This window comes from Leopardus geoffroyi, chromosome A2 (genome assembly GCF_018350155.1).
Source record: "Leopardus geoffroyi isolate Oge1 chromosome A2, O.geoffroyi_Oge1_pat1.0, whole genome shotgun sequence".
Taxonomy (NCBI): domain Eukaryota; kingdom Metazoa; phylum Chordata; class Mammalia; order Carnivora; family Felidae; genus Leopardus; species Leopardus geoffroyi.
In genome coordinates this window covers 98,840,795-98,868,587 of record NC_059331.1, presented here as the reverse complement: position 1 = coordinate 98,868,587, position 27,793 = coordinate 98,840,795, and the positions used below count along the sequence as shown (strand labels likewise).

At 40.2% G+C, this 27,793-nt stretch overlaps 1 protein-coding gene across 1 annotated transcript; it reads left to right on the top strand.

The window, feature by feature from the left end:
- Positions 1-2: 2 nt before the first annotated feature.
- Positions 3-27,793, top strand: PON3 (paraoxonase 3). Its single transcript, XM_045494846.1, has 9 exons — positions 3-141; positions 1,648-1,718; positions 9,019-9,074; positions 14,334-14,499; positions 18,261-18,387; positions 22,334-22,534; positions 23,545-23,626; positions 23,879-24,007; positions 26,896-27,793. Exons 1-9 carry the CDS (start codon positions 68-70, stop codon positions 27,052-27,054), a joined length of 1,065 nt encoding a protein of 354 aa, XP_045350802.1. The 5' UTR covers positions 3-67; the 3' UTR covers positions 27,055-27,793.

Genomic DNA, 27,793 nt, shown 5'->3' with positions numbered 1-27,793 from the left:
TGGAACCTGCCGACCTGCCCTCCGGGAGTGCACTGCGTCGGCTTGTCACCACGGGGCCCCGGAGATCATGGGGAAGCTGGTGCTGCTGACCCTGCTTGGGGCCGTCCTGGCCCTAATAGGGGAGAGATTAGTGGCGTTTAGGTGAGTTGGCATCTTGATGGGGGTGTCCTTGGTTCTTCCTCTCCTCTTCCAAGTTTCAAGGGCTGTCCCGTGCCGTCTTGTGCCGCCTTCCTAGCAAGTAGGAATGAGCATATTTGGAACTTCACTCCTCAGTTTCACCCAGCGAACTATCCCTTGAGAAGCACTGATGTGTGAGCTGTTTGCCTTTCCTAAAATGGTAGCACAGAAACACCCCCCATTTATTTTCTGAAAGTCATGTCCCCCACTCCCTCTTCCAGGTTGCCCTTAGCGTTCTGCTCCCGAGAAAAACAACTCAGTTGGAAGTGCTGGACGTGGAGGGGACTGGGCTACCAGCTGGATGTTTATGGCCCAGGCATTGCTCAAGACCAGCTAAACATTGATGAGTACTGGGATCCAGAACTTATCCTAGATGAAAAACTAGCCAGACAGCAGGGAAATGAGCTGCAACCCGCAGGTGGTAACTGGCATTTTGCAAGTATTAGGACCTTTTGAAGTGGAAGATGTAGTAGTGATAGCCAGAAATATCTCAAGAAAAGTCAATATACTGGGCTAGAAAGAAATATTAGGTATGATAAGCATTTCGGAGTGTGTCTTAGGCCTCTGCTTGTCTTCACTTGTCTTTGGGTTGTTTTTATTTATTTCTTTAAGCAGAGGCTGATCTCAGAGATTCACATTAGAATCTGTTGAGGAGCCTGATGCCTTTTGTTAATACGTTCTAGTTCAGCTTGAGAGTGTTTATTGTTACATTTGTTCCCAGTGCACCCGAGTGAGAGAATCATAAAAAATAACAATTATAAGGTAGATCTAAGGTGCATTTTAAAACAAGTGACAGTAAGATAAGCTTAAGTGTGGAATCTCCTTGAGTACAATCTAATAAAAATTTCAAATTATCCCTGGTATTTAGAAGAATGGTTCACTGTGAAAACAGGAACACTACAGTGAAAAATAATTGGGCCAATTGTTTACATTGTGGTTAATTTGATGACTTTATAAACTTGCAAAATAGGTCGGCATATTTCTTTTTTAAATAATGAAGTTAAAGCAAAAGCTACAGGGTTTCGTTATTAGGAGACACTTGAGTTTTGGGAAAGCATTTTTGTGGGGAGTCAAAAGACAAGAATATAGGAGATTAAGGGGAGCCAAAGTGCAGATTTATAATAGGCAATACTTTAGCCAATTAAATAATACTATTCTGTACATTTAAAGTAATAATACTGTTCAGTTACCCATATAGTATCATTTATGGGGCAGCACAGTGTGTAGTCCATGTGTAATTGCATTTTAGTCTTTCAACAAGTGGGTGAGGTTAGCTGATGTAGGCACATTACCCACATAATGTCCACATTATGTAAATAAATGTAAATAAAAGGAGGTGCCTATTTACTTGTTATATCATCCATAAATGATGAGAAACAAAGTTAATGAACAAGAAGGGGATCAGAGACCATGTTTCAACGTTGATTTTGGATGGTGTACATTGACCTCCAGTGTTTTTATCTTCTACAGACAAAGAATGAATGCATCTCGAGCAGTGGAGCCAGTAGACCTCCCAAACTGCCACCTTATTGAGGGACTTGGTATGTATGTGACAGTACAATTTCTTGGTCACTAGCCACCTGACTGAGGCTGCCAACTAATTTAATTCCCTGCTACTCCTTAGATTCTCCTCCCGGGGCCTCTGCCCCATCCACTTTACCCAAGCCACCTCACACCAGGTCTCCAAGGGCCCTCCTAAATGTCAAAATCTGTGGCTTTTTCTCAGTCCTGCTTTCCTTTCTGACATCTCTCCACCATTTCAAGGCTGTCCTGTCCCTTACTAAGTGTTCCTCCTGTCCCTTCTGGGACATTTCACTCCCCTCTCTCTTTTTCTGGTACCTACCTTACTTCTTTTCTTTCTTCTTCTGTCTCCTTGGTGATATTCCTGGTTTCAAAATTTATCTGCGAGTACCATGGAATATTACTCAGTCATCAAAAAGAATGAAATCTTGCCATTGCAGCGATGTGGATGGAGCTAGAGTGTATTATGCTAAGGAAATAAGTCAGAGAAACACAAATAGCATATGATTTCACTCATATGTGGAATTTAAGAAGCAAAAGTGATGAACATATGTGAGGGGGGAAAGAGAGAGGGAAACAAACCTTGAGAGATGCTTAACTATAGAGAACCAAGTGAGGTTTGATGGAGGGAGGTGGGTGGGGCATAGGCTAGAGGATGATGGGTATTCAAGAGGGCACTTGTGATGAACGCTGGGTGTTGTACGTAACTGGTGAATCACTGAAATCTACTTCTGAAACCAACATTGCACTGTATGTTAACAAACTAGAGTTTAAATAAAAACTTCAAGGAAAAAAAAATCATCTGCAAGCACCAAGAGAAATATGACCTAGCCCTCACCCTCCAGAACCTCACAGCCTACTCAGGCATCTTTAAAAAACTTAATGAAAACCCCATAGGGGGCTCCCTGACCTCTCAAACTGCAGGCCTTCTTTTCCAGTCTGAAACTACTTTCTATTTTTGTCATTTCCTCCCTCCTACCCTCGGCCACAACTAGCCCTTCTTTAGACTTCTCCTGTGTATGGTAACCCCCTCCTCAAAGGGACTCAGTTCCATATATAGCAGCCTTTGTTTTCTCCTTGTCCCTCATTGTTCCGTGTGAGACTCCTTGGGCTCCACCTCCTCTGTGGCCCCACACGGGGCTGATCTTACCTACTTAACTGCTGGTTACTACTCATTACTGCTCTTTACTACGACGTTCTGCTCATTAGTACTTGTCTGCTTATTTGGGCTCCAAGTTTCCCATTCTCCCTGACACTGCTACTAGAAAAACAATGCCAGGTAGATTCTGTTCACTGTTCAGGGAATACACTTCTTCACTTTCTCACGGTTGCTCATGAAATCTTCTCCACTGATTTCTTCATCTTTGCTTGCTGAGACCGGCTGCAAATTCCTCTCCTACCTCTTAACTCCCCAGCACTCTGAAACTCTCATTCACTTATGACACCTACCACAGGCTTATTTTATGGCTAGCAGTGTTCTCTCTTTCTCTCACTAGCAGACTGTAAACTCCCTAGGGTCAAGGACTGTGACTTATTTATCAGTATGTGACAGGATGACAGCATAGTTTATTTTGATATGAGTCTGTATTTTATTTTTCTTGATACATATATTTCTTTATATATGATATATTTTGACTCTCTTCCTCTCTCTCTCTCTCTCATATATATATATGAGAGAGAGAGAGAGGGAGATAGCCATTGAATTTGGTGTCTTTCTATCTTCCTCTCAGTCCCTTTTCCCCTCCAGAAGCTTCCCATATCTCCAACATATGTCTCTACTCCATTGTAGGTTCCTTTTGTTTTCAGAGTTGCCTGTCAGAATCCTTCTTTCATATATATATATATATATATATATATATATATATATGGAGAGAGAGAGAGAGAGGGAGGGAAAGGAGGGGGAGGGAGAGGTAGGGGTTTGTGTTGCCCCCTAGAAAACAGAAGGAACTGAAAACAAATTCCTTCCTGACTTTTGTTCTCAAAAATCTGAGTTCCTTCAGAAAGTTCTGATGGACAAAGGATAAGAATATGTGGATTTTTTTAAATAACAGGGATCCTTTCCCCACTGCCTGATGGCATTCTGGGAGTGGTGCCAGAAGCCCAAAGGAATAGGGACAAAATATCCTCAAGGGAGGCTGGATTATTTGCACTGGGTGTCCCAACCTGAGCAAAGATCATGTGCCCTTCCAGGACCTGGCAGTGGCAGAACTATGTAAATGACATGAAATGCACAGGCTTGGCAGTGAGTAATTTGGCGATGACTAGTGTAGATTAAAGGCCAGATGGACTTCCCCAAACATTCCGCTTTTTAAAAACTGGCCACCTACACTATTTGCACAACCCTGGCAAAAGACCCAGTAGTGACTGAGACTGAATTTCCCTTCAGTTTAGTGGAATGTGGATTCAGGGTCAGATTTAATTGGATTTTTTTAAAAAATAGGAAATGTAACATTCACTCATTTGTTTACTGTTTTGTGGAGTAATATTCATATTTATTTCACATCTATCTTTCAAAAGATATGAGCCTGCCAAATAACGTAGAGGGGTAATTAAAGTAGATGATTTCTGAAGTCTAGGCTGACTTTCAGATACATAATTCAAACAGATTTGCGAAGCTAAAACTAGGGTTAATATTGTAAGACATAGATCAATGTTCTGATTATCCAAATATTTTGAAAAAAATGGCTTAAATGGTTGGAAACTGGCTGGGAGCAGAAGAAAACAAAAGGGACTTCTTATGTCTATTGGCTTATTTCCATTTTATACTTTGGAGAACTACACAAGTTTGTCAATAGGACAGTGTTGATACATATCTAAAAATAATACCGCTGCCTTATTAAAGGCCTGGTGTCTAGAAACATTCTGCTGAGTCCTTTACAAACACTTACCTCATCCTCACAACCGACCTGTAAGGTGGGTGCTCCTTCTGTCCTTGCAGATTAGGAAATTGACACATAGAAGCATGAAGTTACTTGCCCAGTGGTCTGGAACCAGCAGGTGACGGGCCTAGATTATGAGCCAGGGTGGTTTTCTTCTATGCCTTGTAGTCTTTGTTGTGTGGCACTGCCTCTCTTATCTACTGACAACACATTTGGTTACAGAAGTGTCAGAAAGTAGGATGGCAGCAGAAAACAAAATCTGAGATGCAGAAAGGTGAAATATTAATAAATAAAGCTGACCAAAACAATGCAGGCTGGATATTTAATAAAAAATAGCTAGTGAGACGACCCTCACAGGACCCAACTATTTGACGAGTGAAAAGCTTTATGAAGCAACGGAAAACCACTAAAGGATTTTAGGCAGGGCTTAGTGGGCAGTAACAGAGCTGGAGGAAAATTCTGACTTACATTTTCTTCAAGATCTAGGCTTTTGTGGTTAATTTTACTGATGGAAAAAACTTTCCTTTTTTTTCCCCCTTCCCGGTATTCTTTCTATGAAGAAAAGTTGAAAAGAGAAATATTTCTAACTTGTAGAAATCATATCCCATAGCTCCTTTTGTATTAGGTTTATCTTTTTTCCAAGTCTTCGAAGGTCAAGGATTGTTTTAACCAGTAAGTGATTTGGCTGCCCTTGGCATCTAATCAAAGCTGCATTTGAAATTCAAGTAGCTTTACTGGGGCTCCACCTTTGGCAGGATTATCAAGTAGATAGTCATTGAATTTGGTGTCTTTCTATCTTCCTCTCAGCCCCTTTTCCTCTCCAGCAGCTTGGAGATATGTCAGTTGGAGATATGTCTCCAACATATGTCTCTACTCCATTGTAGGTTCCTTTTGTTTTTATAGTTGCCTGTCAGACCTTCTTTCCTAGATGTGAAACAGTAATAATATTATTTGGTCACAGTGTTTTGTGTGTGACACTTTCTCAGGGTGCCTGTAGAAAATGATCAAAGGCCAAAGAAACAAAGTCATGCCAAGTAGAGGATGGGCAGGTTAAAAAGCAGTAGACACCTCTTCATAAGACTGATTTTAGACTTATCAGTGGAGTTAATGGTAGCTGTGCATAGGCTAACGAGTATGTAGGGAAGACTCGGGGGAGGGTGTCCTGGGGCCTCTTACTCCCCCAGGTGTCACTGTTGCTGAGATACACTATGTTGTCAGGCAGGTGGAGTGTAGGTGGGGGAAGTAGACGAGGAGGGGTGGGAATACTGTGCAATCAGCTGGCAATTCTTCTTCACATCTGAGTGGAGAGCACCAGCATCCCTGTGCTCCAGATTAAGTAAATAAAGACAAATACAACACCTCCAGAAAATACCCACTCCTATTGTAGCTGAATTATCGAGGGAGATTAGTGCTGTCATAGGAGATATGTGAAATGGCATTTGGAAGATAAAAGAACCAAACCAAAGAACACACAATTCAGGATGTCTTGTACTTAGAGATTAACACTCACCTGCCAACAGTTTAACCCAAAGACAAGACAAAGTTCAAGAAACTAACATGGTTTATCTTATTTTGTCAGTCAACCAGTTTTCATTGAGAGTTTTTGTAGTGAAAAGGCAGGTATTATGTTGGGTACAAAGCTAGAGTGGTGAATGAAAACTGGTCCTTATTCCCAGGAAGCTTATTGTCTAGTAGGAAATCAACAAGTCAGCAGAAGGCTGCAGCCCAGGAGTGAAAAAAATATCATGGTGTAGGTAGTCACCGGTGACCATATTAGCACATAAAATGGGTGCTGGAACTGAGAGAGGTTGGAAAGGCTGAAGAGGTGGCCCCCATGCTCTTCTTTAGAGCCCATGATACTCAGCCCAGGGGAAGTGAAGTGGTGTGAGAAAGATGTGGGTTGCCAAGAAGGGGCAGCAGCAGCATGTGCTCAGGCATGCAGGTGAATGAGTCTGACACATTTCAGGAACTGCTAACAGAAGAACCGCAGCACAGCTGGTATAGCCAGTGGGAGTGGGAGTGGGAGCCATAAGAACTGCGACCGGAGCCAACACGTGGAGAATTTGGAATCCAGGCCAAGAGGTTTAAGGTTTATGTTGCCAACCCTAGGAGACCTCTGCAGGGTTTTAAGCAGGACAGTAACAAGATCAACTTTGCAATTTAAGGTGATGACTGTCAGCAGTGCAGAGAATGGTAGTAGGGAAGCAAAACCGACCTGTTAGAAGGCTATTAGGGAAATTCAGCGGGGATTTCTAGAGCTCAAATGATGGTGATCAGTTGGATTTTGGGAGTAAGGAAAAGAAAGCATCAAAGATAGCTCCAAGTTTCCTAACTGGTGTACTTGGGGGATGGAAGTGCCATCCACCGAAATCAAAATATAGAAAATGTAGCCGATTCAAAGGGGAAATGTCCAGATCAGTGTGGGACACATTAAATATGAGACGTGAAAAAGCCAGGTAGGAATGTCCAATATACAGGTGAATGTAGAGGTCTGGAAATTGTTGGAAAGGTTTGGGCTTGATACAGAGATTAGACAGTCAAGGACGCCTGGGTAGAAGCTGAAGCCATGGAACTGGAGTCGACTGCACAGGTAGAACGACTACTCTGCCATGAGAAACAGCCAAGGGCAGGTACAGCCTGGAGAATATCCACATTCATAGCAGAGTTGAGAAGGAGAATAAGGCAAAAGGAAACTGAAAAGGGGTTTTCAGAGAAAAAAAAAGTTGGTTCAAAAATTAACCAACCTGTATGCAATGTGATTTTTTAAATTGCTTTATTCAATTTGCTGGATTCTCCCAGTGTCTGTATTATTCCATGTGGAAACAGCACTAAATCTTCCAGGCCATCAAGATACCATTGATACATAAATCTTGATTAACGGGACTGTTTGGAAAACGGAAAGCTCCGATTAATTTAATTTTCAGGTTACTAGTTGGGGATTAGTTTCAGTAAATGAATATATAATTAAATCTTCCTCTGTTCTCTAGTTTTCAGTGCCCATTGCTCATTATTCTGTTGATTCAAATTTGCATTTTATTTGGCTTTGTCCCACTTTTCTTTTCCCCCCTCCCCTTTTGCTCAATTGCCTTTTGACACACTAGCAACCCATTATCCCATGTAACCATTTCTCCACGTGTTCCAATTACTATAGCTGTGTAACAAACCACCTTAAAACTGAGTGACTGACTTAAATGACAATTATTTTGCTCGTGAATTTGCAATTTTAGCAGGGCTCCGTGGATACAGTTCTTCGCTCTTCTACTTGCGTCAGCTAGAGTGACTCAGAGGCTGGGAAATGAAGTTATCTGACACTTCTCTAGTATCTTCTCTACCTTGTGTCGTGTCTGTGTGGTCTCTCTTCCTCCAAACTTCTTACATTTAAGTTCAGGGTCGTGTTGCGTGTTGACAGAGACAGAGACAGAGACAGAGACAGAGACAGAGATGAGACAGAGAGAGGAGGAAAAAGAAGGGAAGGGATGGGAAGAGAAGAGAGAAGAGAGGAGAAAGAGAAAGAGAACCAGGAGCATTTGTGGTTATGACTTTACCTTGTAGGTCGTGTGGCATCACTTCCCTCTCATTTATTTGTCAAGGGGAGAGAATTCAAACCTTACCTCCTGATGGAAAAATACGAACATCACATTTTAAGAAGGGCATGTGGCTATGATGCATATTGGTCCCACCATATTTATAAAATACCGTTTGCCACAATAGATAACCATTGCCTTTACTCTCAGTCCTGCTTGCTTGGGAGCACCTCCTATGTGGGTCTATCTCTCTATTAGGAGCCATGTGAGCCCTCTTTTCATTCTATTCATGGTCATAACTCACTTGTTATATGCTTCTTTCCGTAGAAAAATGCTTGGGACCAGCTCTCAATGAGAAAGAGAGTTGACTACATTTTTTCAAATTTGTCTACATTTGTTAGTCTTTCCTAAGACCTATTGCTTTATTCCAGATAACAATTACTCAATAATTTCTCAATATGATTGGATGATGATATATTTTTAGGCCTCAACAAGTTGGAAGAGAGAAATATTTGTCTGAGAGGCCTTTAAGAGACCTTCGCAATGAGGACTTTGCAATGTTATCACTCTGTTTGTGAGATCAGTCTTCTATGGGGAACAAAACTGAATCTCTCAGGGCATATCCTAGAAGTTGTTATTCAAAGAACAAATCTAGGATATGAATTTGTTTTATAGTTATTTGCTTTTTCCTCCTGAAAATTGAGTTCTAAAAAAAGAATTTAGTATTTAGGGAATCTGACTCAGGTTTTACTGTAGAGTAGCATGCTTATGGGATTCCTGGAAGTTAATGTAGTTTCCCAAGTAAATAGTTGAAAAAGTTAAACATAGTTTCCAACAGAAGTTTAAAGTTTTGCCTGTGAGATTTTGTTTCTAAGCCTTCATTCATGCATCTTTGTGATCCTCCACTTCTTTTGCAGAAAATGGCTCTGAAGATATTGATATACTTCCTAATGGGCTGGCTTTTATTTCCAGTGTAAGTATTTTCCATGCCCCTCATGTGCTCATGTCAATAGCTATACAGACAGTACATTAATGTTGCCGACTAGAGCTGCCAGATGGACCCCTACACACTCATCCCAACTGTGGCTAAATCGGTCAACTAAAAAAGCCAAAACAGGATTCCAGTAGGCTAATTAGTATACCACAGGTGGGCCCTGGCTTGCCTGCCCCATGTGGGCAGTTCCTTATGGGCAGTTACATATTCAATAGGGGCTCAATAGATGTATGTTGATTTCCATTCCAGTCCTAGATTGGTCTCCAGATTTGTCCATCCTCGCTGTATTTTGCTGGACCTCAGCTTCTGGTAGTCATCTTCTCACTAACTAGTGATCCTCTTGCTACACCTACCTGTGTTTGGAGCTCAGTAAATGTTTGTGAAGTATGTGTTAACATGTGTCAATTCAAAAGCCTGAGCGTTTTGCATCTTGAGGTCCCTGTCGTTCCTACCAACTCTTTCAAAGATAAGTAGAGAAGATCCTGTGTTTTATTTCCAGTACTACCTTCACAGGTTTGGAATGATCAAGAAGCTATGTGAAGAACAATAAATAAATTAAATACAACAAACTAAAAGGTATATGCTATGAAGATGTTGAAAGTTGCCATGTATTTACTGAACAGTTGCAATTTGGAATGAGACCTAAGATTTTGAAAAAATAAACGGACGATATTTTCAATGTGAATGCTGATTGCTGGAATTATGTGCCCTAATATTCCATTTTGACCAGTACAATACTACCATATAATATGAATTTTTAAAATCTGTATCTTTTTGGCTAAAAAGGGACACACATAGCAAGACTTAAAGGCCTTAATTTCTAACTTCTTAAGTATGCCTCATATAGTCAGGGTCTCATTTGGATTTTAAATTGCTGTTGGTGGTGATATTGTTGGGGTGGGTGGGTGGGTGGGAGTGATTTTATTTCTTTAGTTTTCCTCCAAAGCCAAAGATAAAACAAAGCTTGTCTAGAAAAGCTTTCTCTTTGTTGACTTAAATTTTCTATTGTCAATTTAGATTGTTAATGTTATGCCAAATAGACTTTAAAGAATGATTATTCTACTACTGGAAGATTTCTTCTTTGCTTTTAGGAAATAATATTTGTAGTTCCAACTGTGTACCTTCTGTTTTCACTGTAACTAAAAGTACTGAACTATTTCAGTGGAGAATCTAGAGATTTTCATCACAAATAATTCCTTGAGAAATGTTAACATGGAGCTTTAAGTAACAGAGCTCTTTTTTTGTAAACTAATGAGTGACTCATAGGCTAAGGATGATATTTTTTATTCATTTTCAATCTTTCTGAACTTCAAGTCCCTATTCTTGGTTTTTCCTGTTGCCCATTCTTGCCATCATAGAGCATATTTGGAAGCTGCTGATTTAGAGAGAAATTCTGTGCAATATTTTTAGTCTGCAGAGAGGTGCCAAGCAAGCTCTTTGCTTTCTTACCTTGGGACTTGGCATTGGAATGCTTCTCTTTACCTGCTTTCTTCATACATTATGGGCCAGCTCCTAGTTCTCTGTCAGGCCTCACTATGGTGGCACTTTAATTCTGCAGGAAAGTCTTCCCTAACACTCTTTCTGGGCAACGTGCCTCTTCTATGCTCCCTCACATTCTTTGTGCTTAGTCTCTTACATACCACACTATATCTGATGTAGTCATTGGTGCTGCCGCTCCAGATTTCAAGCTCCTCGTGGCCAGGACTTTGTGCATCTGTTGCCATGCTCAGCACCTAATATGCCACCTGACATGCATGGAGTACTTGAATATTTACTGAATGCTTGTGCTGGAGAATGAGGGCAGTATAGGATTTCAATGCCAACTCAACTCACATACACATGTTGCCTGTTGGAAAAAATAAAATGCCTGCCCCTCCAGGTGATTTTCACTATTTTCAGTGATGAATGACATTGCAAGAATGGCTTGCATTCACTTGCTACAAATTCCTACCCAACTGCCTCAAACAGAAAACAGGGTGCATACGAAGCCACTTATTGGAGGTGTTTCAATCATCATGACACTTAATCTAGATCAAGTTTTGTTTTGTTTTTTTTACAATGGCCCACCCTTATTTACTTATTAAATCATTTCCATTTCTAGAACATTCAGTCTTTGAACTGGCAGTGCCCTTGTGTGTCCCTAAGCTACCCAGATGCTTGATGTTCTTCTTTGAGCTTCCTCCCTGAGCGATGTTGCCTGCTGTCAAACCTTTCTTTATGGCATGTCAGGAAGAGTGTGTACAATTAATGATGTGAGTGACTCAGTGAATTCACTTCTCTGGGCTTAATTTTCCTCAGGTGAAAAGGGAAGAAGTAGATGTCTTTGACTTTTTTTTTTTTTTTTTTTTGTCCATTGTTACCACCACCTAAGCCTCTGGGCTTGGTGGCAGTTTGACTATGGGGAAAGGGTAGGCTTGAAGATGGAATTTCATGACCTTATATTGGGGAGAACAGTGATGCTCTTCACTGAGAATAATAGATATGGATGAGAAGAAGGATTTGAGGGGAGAATGTTGACTTTGGTTCTGACAGTTTGATTTTGAACTACTCTTAGGAAGCAGTTGGAAATGCAAGCTAGAGCTCCAGAGAGAGGTTCTAGGTAAATGTGCAGATGTGAAAATAATTGGTAGAGAAGAAAGATCTGAAACCTTATGAATAAGATGTATAAGGAGAAAGTATAGAGCAAGAAGGAAAGAAGGATGGATGAGGATAGAAGGGGGAAAGGGCAGAAAGAGAAGCAGAACTTCAGTCTGGAAATCCTACTCTTGACTTTTCGACAAGGAATAAAGGGGTACATCATAGTGTCAAATCCCATAGAGATACAAATAAGGAAAGCTGGAGGAGTTATCAAAGAAGATATTTTGGAGGGCACTGGTATGACATTTATAGAGTCATTTCTACCAACTGGTGAGAGTTGGAGCAACTCAAGGCAGGCAACAAGATCAAGTGATGTTTCTAAGAGATTTGACCATGAGGGGAAAGCAAGATAAATATGTGTTTGAAGGAAGAGTAAAACTAGAAGATTTGTTTCAAGAAAGGAGATATGAACAATTTTTCAGGCAAATGAAGGAGACACTGGTGACAAACAGGTGGCAAAATTAATAAACTTAAGAACAGAAGAGGGATACCCATTCCTTAAGAATAGTGGGATAAAGGAAGAAAAATTGATAAAATTGAAGAATTACGGAGACAGAAAGGAGGGAGTCAGAGAAAATTCATGTTGAATGGCATGTTTTGTTTTGTGTTTTTTTTTTTTTTTTTTCAGAGAAACAAAAGGTAATGAAATAAATTCAGAATAGAATAGAATTCAGTCTAGCCCTATATAAAAGCTGGACCAGGGCAAGGGGGAGGGTGGGAGGAATTTGATAAAGAAGCAGTAAGCACAGGGTGTGGCTTCCTTAGAAGACTGGGTGTTGGTTGATGACAGATTCAAGGTCTGGAAGGAGAAGTTTGTGGTGAGGGCCATGCAGATCCCTCCTCCAGCTGAGGTGACCTAAGATAAATGAAAGGGAATAATACCCCCTCTGATGCGCTTCAGCAGTGCCATTGTTGTCTGCGGGAAAGCCAGGCTTCTGGTAAGATTTAGATGTAGAAGTACTGTTCTAAAAAAAAAAGCTCGAAGATGTATGTGGGTTGTTTGCAGCTGAAGATTGACTCCCCCAGGGTGGGGGTAGGAATGAAGGGCAGCGGAAGGGTCAAGAATAGTATTATTAAAAGTACACGTGTGTATGTATATACATATTTATAAGGAAGGGAGGAGCCAGGGAGACAGAGTAAGAAGGAAATAATTTAAATCGACTATAAATGGAAATGAGGGTACAAGGAAAGATATGATGTTGATATTAATATATATCAGAGTGATGGGGAAGTGATAGAAGGAGGAAGTGAGCTGAGTTTTATAATTGGTGTGGCACAAACCAACCTCAAGTTTTGACACAATGACCCGGGGTGCAGCAAAGGCCCATTATGTTCAGGATACCTAGTATTGGTTGATAACCACACATAATTGGTTCTTCCAGTAGAAAGAACCACTGTTCAAGTTACTGGAATAAAGTTTTTGCAATATTTGAAGAAAAGGATTTATATCCAAATTTTCAGATATATCTATAGGAACAAAATAGGTCAGAAATAGTCAACTTAAGAGACTGGTTCCCCATTGTGTATATAAACCACAATTTCTTTATCCATACAGAGAAAGACAGATACCATATGTTTTCACTCTTATGTGGATTCTGAGAAACTTAACAGAAACCCATGGGGGAGGGGAAGAAAAAAAAAAAAAAGAGGTTAGAGTGGGAGAGAGCCAAAGCATAAGAGACTCTTAAAAACTGAGAACAAACTGAGGGTTGATGGGGGTGGGAGGGAGGGGAGGGTGGGTGATGGGTATTGAGGAGGGCACCTTTTGGGATGAGCACTGGGTGTTGTATGGAAACCAATTTGACAATAAATTTCATATATTGAAAAAAAAAGAGAAAAAAAAATGAAAAAAAAAAAAAAAAAAGAGACTGGTTCCCCTATGTTAATTCTTGGCTGATTCTACTATTTGGCACTAGATAAAATAATGGATGGGGGCAATATAATGAAAGCATACACCCCTTCTCTCTGCTTTGAGGAAGGTTAGTTGCAGATTATCAGGACTGGAGAGGATCTTAGCAATCATACACTTTAGCTTTCTTATTTAATAAATGAGGAACCAGAGGCATAGGCAGGCCAAGGGACTAACACAGAGTAACCCAGGCTAGTGTCTTACGTTATACTTTTTGTTTTTTTAATGTTTATTTATTTTTGAGAAAGAGACAGAGTGTGAGCAGGGGAGGGGCAGAGAGGAAGGGAGACACAGAATCCAAAACAGGCTCCAGGCTCTGAGCTATCAGTGCAGAGCTCAACGGCCTTGAACTCACAAGCCACAAGATCGTGACCTGAGCCAAAGCCGGACACTCAACTGACTGAGCCACCCTGGCGCCCCATTGCATTATACTTTTTGGTTTAACCCTTTGTCTCTGTTAATAATTGAATATGGATTCTTCCCATTTCCAATTCCCATTCCCAATGGCCTAGATGACATTGGTAGTCTCTCAGATCAGATAATGGAAACAGCTGATTGGAGTGAAAAATCCCAGAAACCTAGAAGAAATTTAGAGCTTTGAATATTTTTGTTAGGCTTTGAGATTTTCACTTCCACATGAAAATATTGTGAAATGTATATATATATGCTTACTTATTTTATATTTTTTACAGGGATTAAAATATCCAGGCATGCCAAACTTTGCATCAGATGAGCCAGGACAGATTTTCTTGATGGATCTGAATGAGCAAAACCCAAGAGTCCAGGCACTAAACATCAGTGATGGTTTTGACAGAGCATCATTTAATCCACACGGAATCAGTACTTTCATCGACAAAGGTAAAGCCTGAATGCTTAAAAATAAGGGGGAAATGAGGGAGATACAAGCTACTCAACCTCAATGACTCAACATAGATGTGAAAGGAGGGAAAATTCTATTTTACCATGAAGATATATACTTGCAAGATAATAAATGTGTATCAAACATTTTTAACACTGCATTAAAGAAGGGTGACTAGAAGGTAGTCATTCCTTCTTCCTCTTATCTCCTTCTCTTGTCATTTGACCTTCAAAACCAGTTTAGAGATTGTTCTAAAAAATCTAATATATAAACTAAAGGCTCTTTGAAAATAATTGTGTGACATTAGAAAACATAACATGAAAGAAAACAAGAGATACACCAGATAGAATCAAAATTAAAAGCTTTCTGCTTCAGCGGCACCCGAGTGGCTCAGTTCGTTGAGCATCCGACTTTGGATCAGGTCATGATCTCACACTTGTGGGTTTGAGTCCCACATTGGGCTCTCCACTGATGGCTCAGAGCCTGGAGCCTGCTTTGGATTTTGTCTGCCTCTCTCTCTGCCCCTCCCCCACTCACTGTCTGTCTCTCTCTCTCTCTCTCAGAATAAATAAACATAATAATAAAAAAAATTTTTAAGAGCTTTCTGCTTCAAAAGACACCATGAAGGAAGCAAAGAAACAGCCCAAAGAATGAAAGAAAATATTTGCAAATCATATATCTGATAATAGACATGTATCCAGAATATAGAAATCATTCCTACAATTCAACAACAAAGACACCCCAATTAAAAAATGGACCAAGGATCTTAGTAGACATCTCCAAACAGATATTCAAATGACCAATGAACACATGAAAATTTATGTGTTTAGTGTCCTTAGTCAAGAAGGAAATGGAAATCAAAACCATAATTAGATACCACTTCATTCCCACTAGGATGTTTCTAATGATAATAAAAAAAGCAATCAATGACAAATGTTGGCAAAGATGTGGAGAAATTGGAACCTTCACCTCACACTTCGTTGGTAGTATTAGAAAATGGTACAGCTATTTCTGAAAGCAGTTTGGCAGTTCCCTAAAATGTTAAACATAGAGTTATCATAGGATCCCCAAACTCCACTGGTTGGTATATACCCAAGAGAATTGAAAATATAGGTCCACACAAAAACTTACACACAAATTTTCATAGCAGCATTATTCCTAATACCCAAAAGGTGAAAATAACCCAAATTCTCATCAAGTGATGATGAATGCATATACAATAGGACATTATTTGGCAATAAAAAGAAATGAAGTCCTGATGCATGCAATGCTTGCAAACATTATCCTAAGTGAAAGAATTCAGTCGCTAAAGACCACATATTGTATGATTCCATTTATAGCAAGCCTGCAAAATTGGCAAATTCATAGAGACAAAAAGTAGATTAGTGGTTGGCAGGGGCTAGGGGCAGGGTGGGAATGGGCAATGACAGCTAATGGGTATGGACTTTCTTTTTGGGGTGATGAAAATGGTCTGGAGATAGATAGTGGTTAAAATTGCACAACTCCATGAATATACTGAAAACCACTAACTTGTACGTTTTAAAAGTGTGAGCTTAGAGGCCCCTGGGTGACTCAGTTGGTTAAGTGTCCAACTTCAGCTCAGGTCATGATCTCATCGTCAGTGAGTCTGAGCTCCGTGTCGGGCTCTGTGCTGATAGCTCAGAGCCTGGAGCCTACTTCAGATTCTGTGTCTCCCTCTCTCTCTGCCCCTCCCCCCTCTCAAAAAATAAAATAAAAACATTAAATATTTTTTTAATTAAAAAAAGTGCGAGTTTAGTGATAAAGTGAATTATATCTCAAAAAAAGCTGTTATAAAAAATGAAAGTTATTAATACATTGCATATGCTTTAAAATAACAGTTGCTCATGTTATTATTACTTGTTCATAGTTCATAATTCCAGACTAATTTAATGTGTAAATGTTTGTGGGTCCATAGGGCAAGTAGAGAACAAAAACGGTGGTCTTATTTCTAATCCTGTGTCTTTTACTTGGGTGAAATTAGGGCTCCAGCCTCTATTGAAATTATTTGGGTGACCATATTTTTTTTGCTCGACCTCTATCTAGACACCATCATTGGAGAAAGTATAATGAGTGACCAGATTAAGTTGGAGCTATTTTATTGCATAGGATAGTGTTGGATCTTTTGTTGTTGTTGTGGTTGTTGTTGTTTTGTTTATTTGTTTTAGGCGTGAGAAGTATGGGTTGGTTTTTTGGTTTGGTTTTGTTTTTGTTTTTTGAGATGGAACCAGTTTACAGATCCACCCTCAAGCATTTAATCAGGCTTTCTGGAGCTGAATATATTATGATTGTAATGTTATTTGTTACCTCCTTTAATTGTACATTTAGTTAATAAGGGCAAAACATTATACGTAAATTGGAATGGAATGAGAAGACAAAAAAATCAAAAACTATTCTGACCAAGCATCTCTTATATGGAAGGAGGGGTCCAATAGAGGCCTAAAGAAGGTATAAAACCAGAGCAGCGCATACAATGTTCCTGCTGTGTCTGGCATGAGTGTCTGGCTGAAGGGCCATGTGGGAGCTAAAATCCAACTGGGGGTCTGTTGGGGCGCCTGGGTGGCGCAGTCGGTTAAGCATCCGACTTCAGCCAGGTCACGATCTCGCGGTCCGTGAGTTCGAGCCCCGCATCAGGCTCTGGGCTGATGGCTCAGAGCCTGGAGCCTGTTTCCGATTCTGTGTCTCCCTCTCTCTCTGCCCCTCCCCCGTTCATGCTCTGTCTCTCTCTGTCCCAAAAATAAATAAACGTTGAAAAAAAAATTAAAAAAAAAAAAATCCAACTGGGGGTCTGCTTGCAAAGCCTCAGGCCCCAGAAAGAGCTGGGTCAGACTAAAAGAATGATCCATCTGTGAGGGAGCACCTTTCCTTAATTTGGGTAAAGGTACCTGTGTGTTTCAGGGACCACACGCGTAAGCTCTGCGTCTCAGGGCTTGGGCTCACTCTACTGCATGGTTGGAAACCCCATCAAGAAAGGAATAGGGGAGATGAACACAGATCAAGGTCTGAAATGGGAGGATGGGACCAGGCTGTTTCAAACTCCAGTGCTCATCTTACCTAGAACTTCTGTCAAGTCAGAAAACAGTGTTTTGAGAAAACAGATTCCCACCCTCAGTCTTGTTCACAGCAGTTCACATTTCACTATGAAAACAGGTGAACATTCTCAGGGTCGGTGATGTCTAGAACTGATGTGCCAGTTTTTTCTTGAATTCATTTTCACATTCCATATCCATTGGGCTCACTAAATATTGTTACTGCAAACTTAGGTAGTTGACTTGTGTCAGTTTATACTCTAGCTGGGACATGTTGCTTGTTTTAAGATATTTACTCAGCCCCGACATTTCTTGAGTGTGTGTTGCAATGTAGGCATTTCTCACAGAAAAGAAAATCACTTCTCTTGTTGAAGGGCCACCCTGGGAAACCACATCCGTTTATGTACCATTGTAGTTCTGTGTCTTCCTGTTGCAGAAGGTATGGAGGTACGGCTGAGGAGACCACTGAGAAAAGTTTTCCCTTGGCTCTGCCACTTGGTGGTGGTGAAATTGTGCATGAGTTATTAACCTCCTGAGCCTCAGTTTTCTCAGTAAAATGGAGATTCTGGCATTTGACCTGTCAGGTGTACTGTGGGGATCAAATGCAAGGTGTGTAAGAAAAGTGCTTGAACGTGACCAAATTCTATACCAAGTCTAATAATAGTTGCAACAGAAGTAAACTTCCTGGAGATTATTCCTTTTTTCCACTTTAGACCATACCGTGTATCTTTATGTTGTGAATCACCCCCACATGAAGTCCACGGTGGAGAAATTTAAATTTGAGGAACAACAACGTTCTCTTGTACACCTGAAAACTATAAAACATGAACTTCTCACAAGGTATGGAATTAAAGTATTTTGCACTTCTATTTATTTTTGCACCTCTGCTGTGTGCTTTGTTTTCTTTGGTTCAGCAGGCTTAAACTTTTGTTTTGTAGCATTTTTTCCTAAGGCTTTCAAGAGGTTCCTATGGTGACACTGCCCGGCACCTCACTAGAAATTGCCGTATTCAGTATTGGATATCTTTATATTTTCCAACTTTGTGAAAGCATTTTAATCCTATAAAGGTGCTCAATTAGATTCGCAGCTCTAATTCCATCCTCCATACCACAACAATGCAATACCTACTATTGGGCTTTCTTTAAACACCTACACCTTTTTCTAGTTGTCCCCGTAGGTTGTATTGTGAGAGCCACACCCACTGGGTGTTATAACCAGCCTCCAGATGGGCCGTTCCTTTGTTCAATAAAAGCTTTAGAGCAGAATTTGGAAAAAGCCTGTGGGCACATATAAAAATTCACATTTATTAAGCATTGACTATGTGCCGGGCACTGTACCAAATACTTCATTTTATTCTCACAACAGCCTTTAGTAATAGGTATGAGTAAACTGGGACTTATGAGGTTTCGAGTTAAGTAACTTGCTCAAGTTGCATAATTTGTAAGTTGCAGAACCAGGGTGTAAACCTAGATCCATCTAAATTCAAAGCCAGACTCTCAGTCACAGTGGTGAAAATCCTTTTTACCATGTTGAGAAAAAAATAAGTTTTTTAGTGGGTAGTTTGCCTATTCCAAGGCTGTAACAAACAATGAAGAATTTGTCTTTTATAAAATGGACTCACCACTGAAAAACTAGTTCCAAGACAGGTTAATCTTGTCTTGAGATAGAAGCATAGGGAAAGAAAAGGAAGGAAGGTCACCTTCTGTGCTTTGCTCTCTTTCTTAAAATTACATATCAATGTCTCCCTGTAGAATTTAGGGGTGACAAAAGCAGAGGGCAGAAGAAGTAAGAGAAGTTGGGGTCACTGCACTCTTGCCAGGAGACATTGTATGGGGTTCTGAGGCCCAGTGGGGACAAGGACTGCCACAGGCTGCCTGAGAAACAGTGGACAAATCTCTCAGCTATGCTTCAGTTTCCTCAGTGAAGTGGGAGTTCTCTCACTGGCCTGACTTACCTAACTGGTGATTTTGAGAATCAAATGCAATAACATATGACCTCACTGAACGAGTTCTTTTCAGTGAAGGTACAGCCTGAGGGAAAACCTAATACACAACTACTTTATTAGAAAGTTAGCGTTCCAGGGGCGCCTGAGTGGCTCAGTCAGTTAAGCGTCCAACTCTGGTCATGATCTCATGGTTTGTGGGTTGGAGCTCCACGTCTGTCTCTGTGCTGACGGGTCAGAGCCTGGAGCCTGCTTCAGATTCTGTGTCTCCCTCTTTCTCTGCTCCTCCCCTGCTCACGCTCTGTCTCTCCATCTCTCTCAAAGGTAAATATTAAAAAAGAATCAAAAAAGGAAGGAAGGAAGGAAGGAAGGAAGGAAGGAAGGAAGGAAGGAAATTACTGTTCCAGGACACAGAAGTGAGATACCAGCCTTATGTAGGGAGATGCGAATGTTATGGGTTGAATTGTGAGGAACTTGACAAGATATGTTGAAATTTTAACCCCCTGACGTTTCAGAACATGACTTTATTTGGAAGTAAGATTGTTGCAGATGAAATCAGTTAATATGAGGTTATATTAAAGTAGGGTGTGTCCTTAATCCAACATGACTGGTGTCCTTATAAGAAGACAGACAGGGAGAATGCATGTGGGGTTGGGAAAATGAGATTGAAGCGAAGCATCTACAAGCTACAGAGTGCCGGGGGCCTACTAGAAGCTAGAAGAGGCAGGGATGGATCTTCCCATAGAATCCTCAGAAGGAGCATGGCCCTGTCAACACCTTGATTTCAGACATCTTGCTGCCAGAACTTCAAGACAGTTCTACTGTCTAACACCACCTAGTCTGTGGCACTGTGTCACAGCAGCCCCAGGAAATGCACACAAGGGAGAGGCTACAGCAAGTGTGTTATCAAGCCAGCCACACTGCTAAGTGCAACTCACTGCTAGAAATCATGGCATTGTCCTCCAGTAAACAACATAGGCCTCATTTCAGGACAATCTGGCAAAGATAAGAAAGGGAAAAGAGTTTATTCAGCAGTTCCTTCTCCTGTTAGTAAAAAAGGAGTTCACTCTTGCACATCCCTGGTTGTTGCATGTGCAAGTCAAGTCTGGTGATATCCTGTGCTTTGACATCAACACAGAGAGGCCCGGAAGTAGGAGCCTGAGGCCCATAACAGACACGAGCTAAGGCAGTATAAGACTGCACTGTGGGAAATGCGTCAGGACCATGCAGAAATGGTGGAAATAGTGCCAGGTAGAACCGGACAGGTGAAGCTTTGAGGACCTAAAGAGGATTTTTGAGAGGTGGCCTGATACACAATATTTACCAAGCATTTCAAGGGGTAAAAAGGGTACTATGGAAACAAATTGTCAGAAGGTCTAATTTAATCTCTGGTGCCAGCCAATACTTTCTGGAGGAAAGAATGCTTAAGCTGAGGACCAAAAGATGAATAGCCTGATGACCTTGGTAAAGTCATTGTACATTAACACCTCATAGTATTTTTTTAAGGGTTGTTTTTTCTTTTGAGACAGAGAGAGAGAGAGAGAGAGAGAGAGAGAGAACATGAGTGGGGGAGGGGCAGAGAGAGAGAGGGAAAGAGAGAGAATCCCAAGCAGGCTCCATGCCATCAGTGTAGAGCTCAATGCGGGATCAGTCTCACAATACATGAGATCATGACCTGAGCCAAAATTAAGGGTCACATGTTCAATGGACTGAGCCACCCAGGAGGCCCTTAAAGTATTTCTTGAGTCATCCAAAACAGTTTTCTAAATTTAATATAAAAATATTTACACATTTTTTTACATGTTTTTCAACTCACTGTCTCTTTTTTACTTTTCCAAGATGTAAATGGCTTTATTGCTCTTTACTCTTGTAAGAGTGTGACTTATTTCATTTTTAGAAGTTTTAATGATAGGGAAGGACATAAACAAGAAGGAATAGTGCTCACAACCCCAATATAAAGAGCAGGATGGACTGGGTTATGTTACAATAAGAGAAAAGGAAAAACTTTAACATTTTTAGTGGCTCAAAACCACAAATTTTGTCTTGTTTTCTTATTCAGGCTACATATCCCATGTAAGTGATTTAAGGACTCAATTTTATGTTGTCCTCATGCAGGGCCATACTTTCAATCATCAGAAAAGTTGCTGGTTACTGTCAAGGAGTATGGGAAGCATGGCGGATCATGCACTGGCTTTTAAAGTCTTACGTCTGGAAGCCACACACATCATTTCATTTCACTGGCCAAAAGCAAGTCACATGGCTGAGCCAGACATCCAGGGCATGGAGAAGCCTAATTCTAGAAGAAAGAGAACCAGAACTATTGGTGAACTGCACTATGACCAGCACAAATAACCATTATTAACATTTATGAGTAAACAATTTGGAATTGAGGTTTATTTGTATATTTATTTGTTTTTGCTGGCTTCTGTGGAAGGAAAGATTGAGAAAATAATAAACGACTACAAGAAAACCCATCAGGTACAATTAAAATTATTTACTTTGTGTGGAATTTTTTTAATGTTTATATATTTTTGAGAGAGAGCACGAGAGGGGAAGGGGCAGAGAGGGAGGGAGACAGAATCCAAAGCAGGTTCCACACGATCAGTGCAAAGCCCAGTGTGGGACTTGAACCCACAAACCATGAGATCATGACCTGGGCTGAAGTCAGAAGCTCAACTGACTGAGCCACCCAGATGCCCCTGGAATTTTTTAATCCAGACTACTTCATGTATACTTTTTCAAACTGATGAACATAATTGTCTTGGAGATTTAGCAATTTTGACCACAATCAAAATCTTTAAACACTCCATTGGTTTTGCCCTTTCTCTTTTTTTTTCACTTTAGCGTGAATGACATTGTGGTTCTTGGACCAGAACAGTTCTATGCCACCAGAGATCACTATTTTACCAACTTCTTCTTGGTACTATTAGAGATGATCATGGATCTTCGCTGGACTGATGTTCTTTTCTACAGTCCAAGAGAGGTCAAAGTGGTAGCCAAAGGATTTAGTTCTGCCAATGGGATCACAGTCTCACTAGACAAAAAGTAAGCTTTTATAATTTTTCAACACTTTGCTCTTGACATTTTAGTGGACTCCTTCCTTTAAGTGGTGGTTATTTCCTTAGGCTTAAGTAGTCAATATAAATGTGGACGGATCAGGTGTGGCCAGGGTTCACACTCTTATGTGTGATCATAAGCATACCATACACCCTCTTGCATGCCAGACTTCCCCCAGTGAAATGATATAAGGTTCTTATTCCAAATTTTCATGTGACTCTAGAAACACAGTTACTTAACACACTTAAAAAGAGAATAAATGCACAATATCTCTGCCCTTTATGAGAGTAATGGTGTTTAATCACCACACTAAGTTGAGTTATCCAAAAGTTCTTTTCAGAGCTCACTTGACTTAGATTTGGCATTTCGAGTGCATAAATTTCAGATTTACCGACATACTACAGCAGACTTTTTTATAGGAAAATACAATTTTATTTTAATTTATAAGAAAATACAAATTTATGAAATTTTCTGAGAAACTCTTAAAGTGTTTTAAAATGGAAGGTTTTTTTTTAAAAGAAAAGTTCTCGTGAATATTAATATGTAAACTTGAGATAATAGAGACAATCCCTATAGAAAACAATTCTAAGTGTTCTCTCTCTTTTTAAAAAGATTGTGATTGAGTTTCATGGTCATCTGATACTTCTTTTCAAGCACTAGTTTTTGGAAACATAGACTCTTTTGGCCTCTTATAGGTCTACTTACCTCCATCCAATTTAAGGAATAAATTGTGACTCATAAGTAACGAGACTGAGCCTGTATGTCATCTAGAAACACCAAGTTCATTACTTTATAGTCATCATCTCATATTCAAAGCTTTTATAAAGCTCTTGAAGAATATTAAAAGTAATACTCTGTTATCTTCTTGTACTATGGTTTAGGAAGACATTGCAGTGGCACTTGGGATTGTTGTGAATTTTTATGCCTCTTCCCCAAAGTAAAATTAATGTTATCTCTCATTATTACTTGCTTACATGTGAATGTTATTTACTTCAAAGGTATATCTATGTAGCTGATGTATTGGCTCAGAACGTTCATGTACTGAATAAACGTGGTAACTGGGATTTAACTCAAGTGAAGGTAAAAGTACCTTTGGCTTGCCCACACAACATGACCTCTTATATTAGCTCCCATGCCTGACCTAGGAATGTGCTCCTTGAAAGGAGGAAACATGACTATTTTGGAAGAACCATCAGCGCGTTTGTGCTTGCCCTTCTAAAATTTAGTAGCAAGGGCCCTTAACAAGATCTGTTTCAGAAAGAGCTGGTGGGAGGGAAGAGGGGTAAATAAGAAAACTGAAACAATGTCTTTATATTTCCTCTTTGTTGGAAGGTAATACAGTTGGGCACGTTAGTGGATAACTTAACTGTGGATCCTGACACCGGAGATATTTTGGCAGGATGCCATCCTAATGCCATGAAGCTGCTGATCTATAACCCTGAGGATCCTCCAGGGTCAGAAGTAAGTTCCTATTCTTCTCTGAGCTCACAGGCAAAGCTTCAAGAACAATTTGTTGAGGTGACTTGGGAGAATTTAGTGGGTCACATGTGATGTTCCAGAACTGAACAAGTTCTACATATGGGAAAAGCAGAGATTTGGGCAGGATGGGGAGATATGGCCCATTAACCCTTTCAGGTCTCCTGGTGCCAATTTAACATCAGTGCTAGACAACATTTCCCATCCTTACAAGGGCTGTAGTTGCTATCAGGAAGAATAGGTAAGAATGAGCTTGATTATTCACATAGACCTAGATTGCATATCATATGTCCAATCAGGATATAGGCTCTGACAAATATAATATGATTTCACTCATATGTGGAATTTAAGCAACAAAACAGATGAACATAGGAGAAGGGAAGGAAAAATAAGATAAAAACAGAGAGGGAGGCAAACTTTAAGAGACTCTAAAATACAGACAGCAAACTTGAGGGTTGCTGGAAGGGTGTTGGGTGGGGGGATGGGGTTGGGTGTTGGGATGAGTGATAGCCATTAAGGAAGGCACTTGTTGGGATGAGCACTGGGTGTTATATGTAAGTGATGAATCACCGGGTTCTACTCCCGAAACCATTATCACACTCTGTTTACTAACTTGGATTTAAATAAATATTTTTTAAAAAAGGATATAGGAACTGAGTAGAGCCTGAAATTAGGAAAAGGGAGAGTCCTATATGGAACCATCTTCTTTCACACTACCTACTATGAAACTCAAATGGAAGGATTTAAATGACTGTGGCCTCAAAACAAAATTAGTTTTTGCCAGCAGGTTCTAACATATATGATAGTGTTGAAGAATGTCTCATTTTAAAGATGTTATTTCTGTTATTTAAAATCTTTTCTAAAACACTAGCATAGACCATTGAATTTTATATGGCATGAAAAACAATAGCAGCATTTTCTATAGAACTGAGTTTAAGAATAGCACATCTCTAGTAAATCCAATATAGAGATAAATTCTTGGCACACATACTCTGAGAGATTTATTCACAAAAATTTATTGAGCACTTATAATGGGTCAGACTTTGTTTTAATGTTTGGGATGTATCAGAAAACAAAATATGCAAAGATTTCTACTCTTTGGCGGGGGGATAGCCAATTAACAATAAGCATAAGAAATAAGTAAATTACACAGTAAGTTTGAAGGTGGTAAGTTCTATGGGGAAAAATGTATAACAGAGTAAAGGCAATCAGGATTGCTGTAAACAGGGGGGCAGGCAGTCCTATTATTAAATACAGAAATCAGGGTAGGCCTCATTGAGAAGGTAAGGTTTGGGGAAAAACATAATGTTTGAATCTAGGTTTGGGGAGTTGGGAAATAGAGATTCAAACCCTAGCCTGCTAATTGGCCCTGGTAATATATACTTAATTCCTCCAAAGTGATACATATTACTTTTCTACACACACCCAACAATGTCTGCTTTAAGACAATAAAAATATGATCCATAACATGATTTTAAATTGTTTGGGATCTTTCTCATGTCTCTATTTTCAAGTTTATCGTTTGTTTATTTTAAAAAATTTTTATGTTTATTTTTGAGAGACAGAGATAGAGCATGAGTGGGGGAGGGACCAAGAGAGAGGGAGACACAGAATCCTAATCAGGCTCCAGGCTCTGAGCTGTCAGCACAGAGCCTGACACAGGGCTCGAACTCACGAACCATGAACTCACCAACCCTGAGATCATGACCTGAGCTGAAGTCGGACACTTAACCGACTGAGCAACCCAGGTGCACCATCATTTGTTTATTTTTGATAAGACTTCTTTCTTCACAATGGCACCCTTTACTTGTAGTTGAGACTAATGTTTTCTACATGAGTTCCAAGTTTGAGTATTTTCATGCAACAAACCTGAGTGAAGTTATAGGATCTTCCCTAAGATGAAAAAGCAAAACTCAACTAAACTCTATTCTAAGAAGTGTCGATATATATTCATGAATCATGAATTTCTAATTGGTTGCCTTTAATTCCTATCATGTCCTGTTTGAGTGAACTTCTTCATCCAGGCTATTTAGAAAACTGGGCACTTACATGTTTACTGATTAGCAAACTAAAGTGTGTTAATCTTGAGGATCAATAACAGTAGTAGGCAGGGATATGTCAGATTGAATTCCAAAGTATGCATTTTTTCTGCTTCCCGGCCACTTTGTAGATGTGAGGGGAGCCCCCGCTGTGACAACTACTATCCTACTGGTTATGAGGTTGGGTTGGCTTGCTACCTGGGTGTCCGTCATTTTGTCCTGTGTTTCCCTCCCCGTACAGTAGGCCTAGTCAAGGGCCAGACCCTTCCCATAGAGGAACACTCTTCACTCAAGAATTAGATAAGAGTGGGGTGCCTGGGTGGTTCAGTCGGTTAAGCGTGCGACTACTCTTGGTTTCGGCTCAGGTCATGATCACACGCTTTGTGAGTTTGAGCCCTGTGTCGGGCTCTGCATGGACAGTGCAGAGTCTGCTTGGGATTCTCTCTCTCCTTCTCTCTGCCCCTCCCTGCCTTACTCTCTCTCTCTCTCTCTCTGTCTCTCAAAAAATAAATAAACATTTAGAAAAATTTTTTTAAAGAATTAGATAATAGCACTCACTGGATCTCAACTTGTTCCTTTAAAGAACTATCAAAATTAACTAAACCACCTTGTTTGGGATTTTGGCTAATGTCAGATAACCAACCAGTCCACTTGACTGCGTAGATATAATTAGAACATTAACACTTTCATCAGAATAAGAAAAAAATAATTGCACACAAATTTTAGTCTATTGATTTCTGGGAAATATATTAGTCCTGGAGTATTTGAGAAGGAACATGTCACTGGCAGCTGTTTTCTCATATAGCATACTGACAAATATTCTTTTCTTGACAGGTGCTTCGCATCCAGGATGTTTTGTCTGAGAAGCCCAAAATAAGCACCAAGTATGCCAATAATGGCTCTGTGCTTCAGGGAAGCTCTGTGGCTTCTGTGTACCACGGGAAACTTCTCATAGGCACCGTATTTCACAAAGCTTTGTACTGTTTGTTCTAGACTCTAGACATTCCAAAAAATCTTGTCAACCAACGAAAGACAAAACTGCAAGCTGCAAAATAAAATAAATGTGTTTATTTGGGGTCTTAGGGATTGCAATGTGGGAGACACAGATTTGACTGGAATTGAAAGCTTGCTCTAGAGAGACAAAGGAGGTTGGAGTTTTTAAAGAGGAAAGGGGGGGCTTACTGAAGTTGTTTGAAGAAAAGGTCCTCAGTGTTGGTATGGCTACAGTGACACCAATCCATGTGTGATTCGTTGCTAGGGCTAGACAGCGCATTTAGGTCCATTTTATTTTTTTATTTGATTTCATTTTATTTTTTGAAAGAAAGCGCATGCACACACACACACGTGAATGGGGGAGGAGCAGACGGAGAGGGAGAGAGAGAATTTTAAGCAGGCTCCACACCCAGCATGGAGGAGCTCAGTCCCAGGACCCACAATAGTGAGATCCATGACCTGAGCCAAAATCAAGAATGGACGATTAACTGAGCCATTCATGTGCCCCGTTTATGCCCATTTTATGCGCCCGTTTATGCCCACATGGTAGATGCCTTGGCTTTTAGTTTGTTTATCACAAATTCTGAGAATTTGATAGAGAAGATGTGCATAAGCCCCACCTCCTCAGTGTCCTCCCGGCTCCATTTTAAATAACTCTGTTAGTAATGGTTATTCCATTTTATTGTCTCCGTTGTCAGTCGACATGTTTGGTAAAAATAAAACGCTAATTATGTGATAA